The sequence below is a fragment of the Colossoma macropomum genome, unplaced genomic scaffold (assembly GCF_904425465.1).
Source record: "Colossoma macropomum unplaced genomic scaffold, Colossoma_macropomum, whole genome shotgun sequence".
Lineage (NCBI taxonomy): Eukaryota > Metazoa > Chordata > Actinopteri > Characiformes > Serrasalmidae > Colossoma > Colossoma macropomum.
The window spans coordinates 18,371,943-18,383,950 of NW_023494800.1; the positions used below are offsets into that span (position 1 = coordinate 18,371,943).

The 12,008-nt window shown below is 39.9% G+C and overlaps 1 protein-coding gene across 1 annotated transcript; it reads left to right on the plus strand.

Annotated features, from left to right (window-relative positions):
- Positions 1–658: 658 nt before the first annotated feature.
- On the plus strand, positions 659–11,421 carry adra1ba (adrenoceptor alpha 1Ba). Its single transcript, XM_036589071.1, has 2 exons — positions 659–1,667; positions 8,551–11,421. The coding sequence occupies exons 1-2, from the start codon at positions 722–724 to the stop codon at positions 9,123–9,125; spliced, it is 1,521 nt and encodes a 506-aa protein (XP_036444964.1). The 5' UTR covers positions 659–721; the 3' UTR covers positions 9,126–11,421.
- Positions 11,422–12,008: the final 587 nt, after the last annotated feature.

Here is a 12,008-nt window from a genome sequence, read left to right on the forward strand (position 1 = left end):
TTTTTGAGCATGCCATCTGAGGTTGTTGTGTAACTTCTAGCATTTGGACCAAAGTTAGCAGCAAAACAGCGCAACAACCGTGTTATTGTCCGCGTGTCCACAACCTGAAAGGCAGGACGGCCCTAAAAATAGAGCAGCTGACAGACGCTGGCACGCGCACGAGGTCGCATTGTATTAGATTACCAAACAACATACGGAAGGGAAGCAGAGGGACTCCTTCTGACAACATTTTGCGCCCTCGCCCATGGACGCTCCGAGTGGAAAGCTGTGGAAAAAAGGTCCCTCTTAGTGGTCCCTCTTGCGCTTGGCTGAAGTCTCCAGTGAAGTTTGGCGTAGGGGACGGAGAGAGTGAGGGAGGGAGGGGGGGCTTGAGAGCGAGCGCATGGATGAATGCAGGAGTGGTCAGCGGGGATGCGTAGGGACAGTCTGGAACAGCAGAAGCACTGCAGAGCACTGCTGAGGAAAAGAGCCACAGGACGTTTGTGAATGGAGGGACCTGAACCAAACGTTTGCGTCACCTAGGAGAGCATGGAGAACTTCGGCGTAGCGCGTTTTACGCGTCGTGCGCGTGCGAAGAAGACGCTTTTCATAATGAGCTTAGGAGTTAGAACACGTGGCAACAGCCTAACACTGCACGTGAAATAACCGAACTACATCCCAAAGCGGTGTGAGGGGGCAAAAAGCACAAGAACTTACTCTGGTATGGAGAAGGTTTGTCAAGATGAACTCTGATATCGATGACCTGTGGAATAACGGCTCGTGGGAGCTGTACTTGCCCTCGCACGCGCCGCCAAACATCTCCAACTGGACGGCAGGAAACGGGTCAGCCAGTGCCCCGTTCAGCCTGGCCAGGGCAGTGCCTCTGGCCATGGTCCTGGGCGCTTTTATCGTGTTTGCAATCGTGGGCAACATCCTAGTCATCCTATCCGTGGTGTGCAACAGGCACTTGCGCATTCCGACCAATTACTTCATCATAAACCTGGCCATGGCTGACCTGCTGCTGGGCACCACCGTGCTGCCCGTGTCCGCCACGCTCGAAGTCCTCAACTACTGGGTGTTCGGCAGGATCCTCTGCGACATCTGGGCTGCGGTGGACGTCCTCTGCTGCACGGCGTCCATCATGAGCCTGTGCGTGATCTCCATAGACCGTTACATCGGTGTGCGCTACCCCCTGCAGTACCCCAGCATCGTGACGGAGAAGCGCGCGCTCCTCGCCATGCTGGGTGTCTGGGTGCTGGCCATCGTCATCTCCATCGGGCCCTTACTCGGATGGAAAGAGCCCCCGTCTGATGACGACACCATCTGCCCGATAACAGAGGAGCCTTTTTACGCGCTGTTCTCCTCTCTGGGCTCCTTCTACATCCCCTTAGCGGTCATCCTGGCCATGTACTGCCGCGTTTACATCGTGGCCAAACGGACCACCAGGAATCTCGAAGCAGGAGTGATGAAGGAGCGCATGGACTCCAGCGAGCTCACCCTCAGGATCCACTGTAAAGGAGCTCAGGCGCAGGAGGAGTGCGGGGGAGCGGGGAAAGGAACCAACAGGAGCTCCCTCACCGTTAAGCTGCTGAAGTTCTCCAGAGAAAAGAAAGCAGCTAAAACTCTGGGGGTTGTGGTGGGCATGTTCATCCTCTGCTGGCTGCCCTTCTTCCTCGCGCTGCCCATTGGTAGGTGCTTCTCCATCCAGCTCCAAAAACCAAAAGGAGTGCCTGTGCTCTTTTACTCTTTTATTCCTCTACTTGTACTGTAACGTTTTCTTTTACTGTTCTACTCCTTCATTGTTCTTCTTTATTCTCCCAGTTCTTCCATTCCTGCACTTTTACTCATTTCCTCTTCTTCTGCTCTTTTACTCCTTCACTCCTTTCCCCCTTCAACTCTTTAACTTCTTTATTCTTCTGTTACCCTGCTGCTCTTCTGTTTTCCAATGGTCTTCTACTTCTTTACCTTCCAGCTCTTTTACTTCTTTAGTCGTCTTCTCTTTTGTTTTACTCTTTTTCTCTTTCAGTCAGCATCTAAACCTGCTAACAGCTTCCCCTTGCGTTTTACAGAAAAATACAAGTTGTAATGTTGACTTTAAAATCATAGCTAATGTATTACAATAAGTGTGCCTTAATATTTTATTTTTAAGCCTAATAGAGAGATACAAAAATGATTTGATGATCTATTTTAGGCTTTCCAGTTTCACTCGAGACTCGTCAAAATGAATAATTCCTCATTATAGGTTCTTGCAAAAGACTACACTCTCAGTACCTGTAGTCAGGGAACATAATTGTGCTATAATCCACTTTTTATTTTATTGTTCTGTTTTAAAACAATAAGATATAACAAGGTACAAATGTGTACTTTTCACCTGGAACATTTGGACCTTAAAACCACTGTTGTACCTTTGAGAGTGCATTTGCATTGTTTGTACCTTAATGAATGAAAAATGTACCTGCATAGTACCTTTATTTCTAACAGTGTAGGGTACTGCTGCTATGAAAAGTGATGTGTACTAGGCAAGACAGTTATAGTATTATGTATGTCCTGACAATCAATTAGTGAACCTCAGATTATTTGTTTAAATGATTTATGTATATAGTTTTAGGTAGTTTTGATAGTCATACAGTCATACAATTAAGGCCCATTTAAATAATCCTCTAATAACTAGAAGTAGCATCTTGATTAATTGAAGAAATAAATTTACAGAGTGAATTGCTTCATGGCCTGTAGAATGCAGTTCAACAGCCAGTAAAAAATTTTCAGGGTGATTCATGTTTGTTTGCTTTGCCCAGAATGGTGAAGCAAACTAGTGGTCTGAAGCACATCGTCATGCATAAAACTGAGCTCCATAGGTGTTTAGATGTTTCTGTTTACCTTACAGTAACACTAACTAACTGACTGATGAATATGAATGATATGAATGATGAATGAACTATGATTTCATCTGAGTGATTCAGATAAAGTACCATGGCTTGTTACATACAGATTTCCCATTTGCATGGCTGTCTGCATCATTTAATCTGTTCAGTACTGGCTGGTTTGTTGTGTTGTGTTGGTCAAGTGGAATCCAGTAGGTCCCTGAAGCTTGTTGAGGTCTCCTAGAGGAATGCAGAGGAAATGCCAATGTCTTCTAAGGGCTCTCTCATTCCCAGGCTTGCTCCATGTCTGAGCTGCTAGGAGAGTGCTGAGGTGTGGGAATAAAGATGAGGTAGCATTCCCACCACATATGACCCCCCCTAAACAGATCAGGAGTGAAGCTTCTATCTATATTCACTTTAATATCCAAATGCACTGCTCTCCTATAGCTAGCCAACTCATAATATGGGTCAGTTGATTTTGACTGTAAAATGATCAGGGACAATTTTAGAAGGAAAACTTTCCATGTGTCTGACCTTTGGGAGGTTAATATTCCCTCTGTCCAGTGCCCTTTGTCTTCATATGCCATGCTGATATGATTTAGTTGAAGACTGAATGTGCATATTTCTTAGGGAGAAATTACATAAGGGGGTGATAAAAGAGTTTCATTGGGGCCTCATCCATCAAGGCCTCTGAACATATGAATTATTGTCCTTACCATAATGTTTGAGCGCGTCCTCCGTTGTGCTCTGCCCTAGCGGTGTTATTTTGCAGGCAGTATGTCAAAGGCCTATGCAGGTTGTAGTTCTGAAGGTTTGAAGGCAGTAGTTTATTGGTTATGCCCCATCACAAGGCCACTCACTGTGACACTGTTCTACTTGATGCTCATGAAAATAAAGCTTAGTGAAAATCATTGGAAAATCAATAGTAATATTCACACTGGGGCACATGAAGATAAATGCAGCCAGCCATGTTCAATAGCAGGAACCTCTAAAGGAATACTAGCATATCTATCTACTGTATGACCTCTGATAACACAAAAGAAAAATGTTTTCTAAGATTTAATGCTTTACAAATGAAAATTGACCATATTTACACATGAAGTGTTGAGAAATTATAGCTTAAAAATGAAAGTCACAGAATACAGTTGCACCCCAAGTGTAGTCGATCAGCCAAAACATGTTTAGGGTCTGAAGTTCTTTCTTTACTTTTGCATAGGAGCTATGAGGCTAACAGCTAACAAGTAAAGAAAGCTTATATCCCAGCAATTGATATCATAAAAACTTCATGCCCACGTCATCACACACTTGCCTCAAACTACATCAGGTTGTTAAGTAATCTCAAATAAAGAGCTGGGTGCAGAGATGGAGGCTTGACTTAGACTATAGTTGTGCTCGATTTGGATTTGCCCTTAAACTTGAATCAAGACTTAAGCCTTGTGAAATTACTTTGTACGCCAGTTTTGCTACGGTCATGCACAGTCATTATTGCAATGCCATTCACTAGTAGCTAACAGCTGTGTCAGGTTTGGTACAACTTTCAATACCAAGCCTTTCATTACAGAAAAACCTTCTGTCAACAACTTAAAAAAACTGGCTAGTATGTAGCCTGGATAATAAGTATGCTAGCTGCAATAGCTAATTTAGCTGAGGTTGCCAGCTTATCTAGCTTAAGGTTTGGTAAATTACAGATCACATTCCTTTAAAACTTACTAAACCCTTTTAGACAAACCAGCATAGCTGGTAGCTGGTCACCAGCTAAACTAGCATATGTTGTGTTTTGGATACTGGTATACAGGTCAACCAGTATGACCAGTTACTAGCTAAACCAGTGCCAGGCAAAAAAAACAGCTTAGACCGGCATGAATTCTATGCTGGTCTAAGCTGTTTTTTCATCAGGGAACTTTAGCTAGATTAGGTATTATGCTAGCTAGCTAGCATACTTGGTATACAAACTACAATTTAACCAACAATTTTGTCAGTTGTTTTGCCTCTTTTCACCCTTGTAGCACTTCAATTCTGTCTTTCAAACTGAAGGTTTTGCATAATATATAATGAAATTGTCTATAATATATAATAAAGGTTTCATTATTTGAAGCCGTGCCTTTTACTTTTGTACAATGTACTGTGTGCAACTGAGACAAAACTAAAATCCTCTGCTATTGACTTGAGACTCGAGTCGCATTCCAGAAACTCGAGACTCGTCTCAAACTTACATTGAGCAACTTGTAAATATACTATTATCTATTAAAATAGACCAAAACGACATGTCACACAGCTAAAAACAGTAGAAACTGCCATCTTGAGCTCCACATTTTTTTCACACTTTTATAGATAACAGTATGTCATACTTTATTCTGTCCAGCAAGGAACTAAAATTCCTCTGGTAGGGAGGGTGGTAATGAAATGAAATGACCTCATTAACAATGTTCTCGGTGAGAAAAGTCTCAATAGAATCTTGAGGATGATTTAGAGAAGGGTAAGGAGGTTTGATTTAACAGGATGATTCACTTCAGTTACTGGGAGAGTTCACGTAAGGCCTTGCACCTGTGCCTTATTGACGTGTTGTAATGAAGCTGCTTTTAATTCAGTCTTGAACTGATGCTCATTGTCGTAGGACAGCAGACATCGCCTCTGAGCTCCCTAATCTGTCTGAGCACTTCAAGTGCCAAGTTGCAGTTTGATATTCTGAGGACAAATAGGTAACACTAATTGAAAAGAAAAAGATGACATAAAGATGATATATGTCACATCTAATGCTTCAGGACGCAGGTTTTGCACAGTATTTTTTTATACTTCACTGGAAACAGTATTCTATGAGTGTCACTGGCATTTTACAGTATTCTGCAGTAATAACTCCAGAACTCAGTGAGACTGGAAAAGGCCATAAAAGGGTACGATATGGGCAGCATGCTGTAGATAGAAGATGTGTATCAAAGTGATGAATTCCTGTGGGATTTAGTGAATGTAAAAGCGGAGATGGGCAACGGGGAAGAGTCTGGATATGCCCGATGGATTTTCATGACCTTTTCTAATACCTCTTTGGTATCCAAGATGATCGAACCTGAGAGATTTTCTCTGTTTCAAAAGACTTCTCGGCTTCTGGAACGTCCACTGCTTTCCCTTGTGGATGGCTTTTAATAGAGTGTAACAAATTGGAAAAGCAACATTATTTTTCCACAGGAGATTTTAAAAATGTCTTTTTAGGCAAAGGGATAGAATAAGATAATATGTAATATCAAAAGAGCTGAAAAAGCTAAACAAGAAAAGACCTGTTTAAATGAAGTAGACTAGTGTTTCTAATCCACCAGATGTTTCCTCATTCTTGTGTTGGGGGATATAGGATAGAGATAAAATGTGGAACCATCAGGTGGGCTAGGCTGATAAACTGAAGTAGAGTACACCCGCTAGTTTAGTGGGAGATACAGTGAATGGTTTGTTGTTAATTAGATGTTTTTAGTGTTGCTGTTATACAGATGTTTTCAATGCATCTGTATAACAGCAAGCCTGTTTACATGAAGTAGACTACTTCACCAGCCAGTTTACTGAGGACAAATCCAGAATGCAATCTGCAAAAAAACATCTTCAAAACAACAAACCATTTGTGTGCGAAGTCCCTTTCTAAAGCATGTTATACATACAGTGAGGGAAAACAAGTATTCAGACACTTTTGTTTTTGTTATTCAGTACTTCCAGTGCATATCACCACTTCAAATGTACACATATTGCTGCTGTCGGAACAAAACATCGTATCTCCATAATAGTAACTTTACAGGAGAAGCTAAAAACAAACTTTACTGTCAATGTAGATCAATGGAACCAAACTTTTTGTCCAAGTAATTCTGGGCCATTTCTTTTGGTCCAATAATAATAACATTTATACACAATGTAAAGGGCAACAGGTATTTTTAAATTATGTCAAAAACTGAAAAACCTTTTTTCCAACAACAATGATATATCTTTTGACCTTGTATTTATAAATGTGAATAATAGAATGCATTCATAAGCATAAACCAAGATATGTTTAAAAAATGACAAGGAAAAACTTTTTTTAGACACCAAAAACAAATAATATTAGCACTCTGTTGCAAATCTGTTTTCTGACACATACACTCCAAGAAAAAATGGTACAATACTTCACTGGAGTGGTACAAGAGTACGTCTTCAGTACCTTCAGTTAGGAAACGTAATTGTACCATATTCAATTGAAATGACATATTTTTATGTTGTATTAACTCCACACACCCCATCTCATCTCCAACCTTTTTATTGTATTGTTCTGTTTTAAAACATTAAGGTTATGAAAAGGTACAAATATGTACCGTTTTTCTTAGGACAAACTTATGTAAAGGACACAGTTGGACATTAAAATCATTGTCGTACCTTTGAGTGTACGTTTGTGTTGTTTGCACCTTAATGAAAGAAAAATACATCTGCACAGTACTTTTATTTCTGACAGTGTACAGTAAGAAGTAATTAGGTTTTTTGCAGAACTGTGGTATGATTTTGGCCCGTTCCTCTTGCCGAACCATCTTCAATTCCTCAAGGTTACAAGGATCCCTTTGCTAGACTCGTAATTTCAAAATCCATGGAATTCAAGTCAGGAGACTGTCTAGGCCACACCCTTTTTTAGAACCCAGTCTTGAGTTATTTTAGTTGGATGTTTGGGGTCATTGTCTTGTTGAAGCGCCAGTCTTCTACCCAGACTCGATGAGATTCAATTCTCTTACATTGCTCTATTCACGTTTCCTTCGATGACTTGTAATACTAATCAAAGCATGTAGCGAAATCTTTGCTCTGTAGCTTTTAAGTGTTGTTTAACATGTTGTCCCTGAGCTCTTTAGGAAGCTCCTTTTTCTCCATGATTGCTACATGTTGCATTAAATATATCCCAAACAATAACATCATCTTTGACAAAGACTCCGGGTACAATTTGCATTAGAGTGTTTTAATAATATTAATATCTAGAAATTAATTTATTTTTATATAACCTTTAATATCTATGTAACCTATGTAACTGAACACTTTTTTCTACATCAATTTTGTTTGTTAAACATATTTTATTTCAAACATGAATACAAATACCTATTGTCGCTGTCCAAAAAAATAACACTGTGTTTACACTGTGAGAAAATTTCATGATGAATGGGCCAACATAAATTGCTTGAAATAAAATATCACATAAAAGTACATATATATATATATATATATATATATATATATATATATATATATAATTATATATATATATGCACACACACACACGCTACACACACATTTACTATATTGGCACTCCAACTTCTAAAACCAGAAACATTTCTTTTTTTCTTTCTTAATTTTTTTATGCACTGTTGCTGAAAAGAAATGTTGAAAAAACCAAGTTTAAACATAATCAATCCAGCTGAAAACAAGACCTTTCTTAAGAAGGCCATCATTTCACTGGCTGTATCTTGCGGTAACTTTAATAACCCTCAGTGTATTAATTTTTTGTTTTATCTCAACCTGTACTGAACAATGACATATTGGGAGAATCTTCAAACATTTGTTTTAAAAAAGGAAAACCGGGGATCTGCAGGATTGACCAGCACAGTAAAGGACCTCAAATGGTTTAGCAAAAAGAGAAAGCATTCATTAGTTGAAGTCTGCCACCTATTGGTGGAGATGAGAATTGATCAAGATGTAGAAAATGAGGGTATTTACTTGTATTTTTCAGGTTCTTTCAACGCCAACCTGCGCCCTCCGGAGACGTTCTTCAAGGTGATTTTCTGGCTAGGCTATTTCAACAGCTGCCTGAACCCGATCATCTACCCCTGTTATAGCCGTGAGTTCAAGCAGGCCTTCATCCGGATCCTGCGGTGCCAGTGCCATCAGCGCAGACGACAGGGCTGGAGGTCATACAACTACCGATCACACATGGGCCCCACCAACCAGTCCTATATGGACAACAGCTCTGTTTGCATGAATGGCAGTCAGCAGACACTGGCCTCTGTGCAGCCCAGTCCACGCTTCTTCAGCAGAGGCAGCGAATCTAACAGTGCGAAGGGCCATTTACCAGGCTGGGGTCCTTGTGCCTCTTCCTCAAGCTCACTGTCTCAGAGACCATTCACACCTCAGTTAGGCGCCAGCCCTGCGACTGTGCGCCAGACTTCGAACAAATCCAACCAGATGACTCTGCTTTTCCCTGGTGGGTCGCTGGCCAAAGAGGGGCTGAATGCCAGTGCGCAGAATGGTAAGGAAGAGTTGGAGCAAGGGCCAAATACCAGGCCTACACCTGAAACTACCATGTAGTTGGGTGCAGGCTGTCACAGCGGCGTTCATGCCAATGCTTGCTGCTTGTTCATGTTTATCCTTTTATTTTGTACCGATTTGACAATCTTGTGGTATCGTAGATATTCTTATAGTGCATGCTTGCATTGTGAATGACGTTTGGAGGCTCGATGTAGCTACTGATATCAAACTGACAAAACTAAAGTGATCGTTGAGCCAAATATTGGAATTTACACAAGTTTCCCTCTTACCCCAAATGTAGTCGATCAGCCAAGATGTTTGGTGTCTGAAGTTGGCTTCTTTACTTTTGCTCTGAAGCTACAAGGCTAATGTAGCTTAACAAGCAGTGGAAGCTCATATTAAACCAGTTAGCATCAAACTGAATGGCTAATTTATCACACATTTACCTCAAAACATACCTTGAATAGACTTGCTTATGAAGTTTCTGGCACAGTATCATATGCCGTTTCCTTAAACATTGGACAAGACTATGTTACAGAGCTAACAACAGTACTAGCTTCTATCTTAACCATGATTGCCAGATTTATGTATTGTAGTGACCTGCTACTGGCTCATGTTGGCCTCTAGACACTTGTGAGGCATGGCCTTTAGCATGAGAGACACAGGAGGAGAACTGGGAAAAGGGAGACTCCGGAAAAGGAACTGAAATGTTGTTTATATCGTTTATCAGTTAATGGTGTGTGCTATTTGTTTATTCAGTTATTCTGTGTCGAGGAGTGGATTTAGTTAGTGTGGGTTGGTGTTCACCGTGAGAGCTGTAAGGCTAGTGTATGTAAGTAAGTGTATGGCTAGTGGTGACCTCCCCCCGCGAAGTCAGGGCTGTCTATGTGCTTTTCTGCCTTGCTGTTTAATAAAGAGCACTTATTGCGGTGGAATAATGGCATCCCCTGTGTATTAATCTGTGCTGCAATATTTCCAGCCGCAAAATATTTGAATACAACCCTCAAAAAGTATTAGAAAAAAGTTAAAGTTCAGAATTTTACCCATACTACTGACTAATACAGCATTAAACTACCATGACATCAGTAATAAACTGCAGAGCAGGTTAATCATGAAACTTCCCTGCAGATATGTGTTTTTGCTGCATGAAACTGTTGAGTTTTTTGTTGTTTATTGTCACTGACATGGAAGGTCAAGTCTTTTTTTGTCATTTTTAGGCTCCAATCAGAAAAGCAAATAATGATAATATTCTAAGCTGATGATATTCTGACCTTTTTTAAAATTCAGCTGCATTATTAAGCAATGCAGTTTATTCATTTTATAGCCTATACTCTTTATAAAACTGCCAAAATCATGACAAATGTTATCCACCCACCAAAGCACTTTTTCCCTGCCCAATCCAACCAAAAACCAGCCAACGTACCAGGAAACTGCCCAATCTGGCAACATTGATCTTGAGGCTTCAATTTGTATGTACTTTTTTCATTTTTACAGCACACGATATGTCATACAGTGCCACTTAGCAACCTCTTGCACTTGAGCCAAGTGTGTTATGATTAACACATGCAGGCTAAATTGGTGCTTCCTTTACTCATTAGCTACACCAAACATGCCTTGGCTGATTGTCCAAGCAAGGGGGAAATGAAATTGTATCAATTTGATTATTGGCTGACCTTCGCTTGTGCTTTTTCTTTATCTTGGACTCTGCTACATACATTATGTCTGTTCTGTTTGTGCTGTGAGACTGAACATTATTATGCATAGCACAGAGCCAAAAGGTTACAATGAAGACTGTAATAAGACAATGTGCATGAACAAAGGTGCACCTCTGACCTTGCATCCACACCACTCATTACTCTCATTACTTAGCATAGGTGCTGAGCAGTTAGAAAGTTTTTCTTCTTGATTTATTCTGTATTTATTTATTCTCCTGTGCTGTTTTATCTAGACATGCTGTGCATTTGTGTGACAGTTTTTATACATATATTTGTTTTTTTGGGGAAAGACATAATCTAAACGTCTAATCCATAACACATTTGTGCCTATAGTCAGTAGAAGATCTTTCTTTCAGCGCTTCATGCTCAACTGGCATCACTAAAGCACATTATGATACATGGTCCAACGAAAAGGAGACGTTCTGTAAAGGCAAACCATTTTATATTTATTCAGCCCTATTTATTATAAGTTATGTTCTTCATTGTTACTGTGGCAGTTGATTGTATAGAAAACAAATGACCAGGTGTTTTTTTAAAGAAAAAAAAAGTGACCATTAGAGATCCAAGCTATCCTGTATAAAATGAGTATATGTAGTGTTTTATCATAACTTTTTGCTCTTTCCAATCGTTTATGCATAAACTTGCTCCCTTCATTTAGTGTCTGGAGTAATGGGTGAAAAGGTAATAAATTTGATTGATTAAGGTTCCTGTTGGGATTTTCTTTGTTTATTCAATCATATCCGCTGTGTGTGAGCCTCTTTGGTATGCCCGAGCCAAAATAAAGAATATATTTATATATATTTATATATATATAAAACTCATAACAAAGACAACTCATGACAATTAAAATGAGGGATTCATTCAAATTTAAGCAAATTTGTGACATTAACAACATTAAAGCCTTTATTCAAAAAGGTCCATTTTTTTTAGTCTTATCACTTCTACTGATGTTCGGATGACTCTCAGGTAGATTTGATCTACTGATCAGAGGTTTTTACACAAACTTGTGGAGGCTTGTGGAGTCACAGCTTGATACACACAGTTATTAAAGCAAAAGATATTAAAGAAGAGGAAGAACTTAGAAAATACTATGAAATTCTGACATTTATGTTTTTCCTTTGCTGTGCTGCTGATAATAAAATTTGTAATCACAGACATTCTATTAAATTAGAAACAAATGCGAAGTAAAAGCATTTTCAACAGTGCTCTCAGACTTTTGGGCTCCACT

What these genes read in the sequence shown, in the direction of transcription:
- adra1ba (XM_036589071.1), top strand. Translation starts at nt 722, where the DNA reads ATGAACTCTGATATCGATGACCTGTGGAATAACGGCTCGTGGGAGCTG. An exon ending in CTTCCTCGCGCTGCCCATTG is followed by an intron (nt 1,668 to 8,550) that starts GTAGGTGCTTCT and finishes TGTATTTTTCAG; the next exon opens with GTTCTTTCAACGCCAACCTG.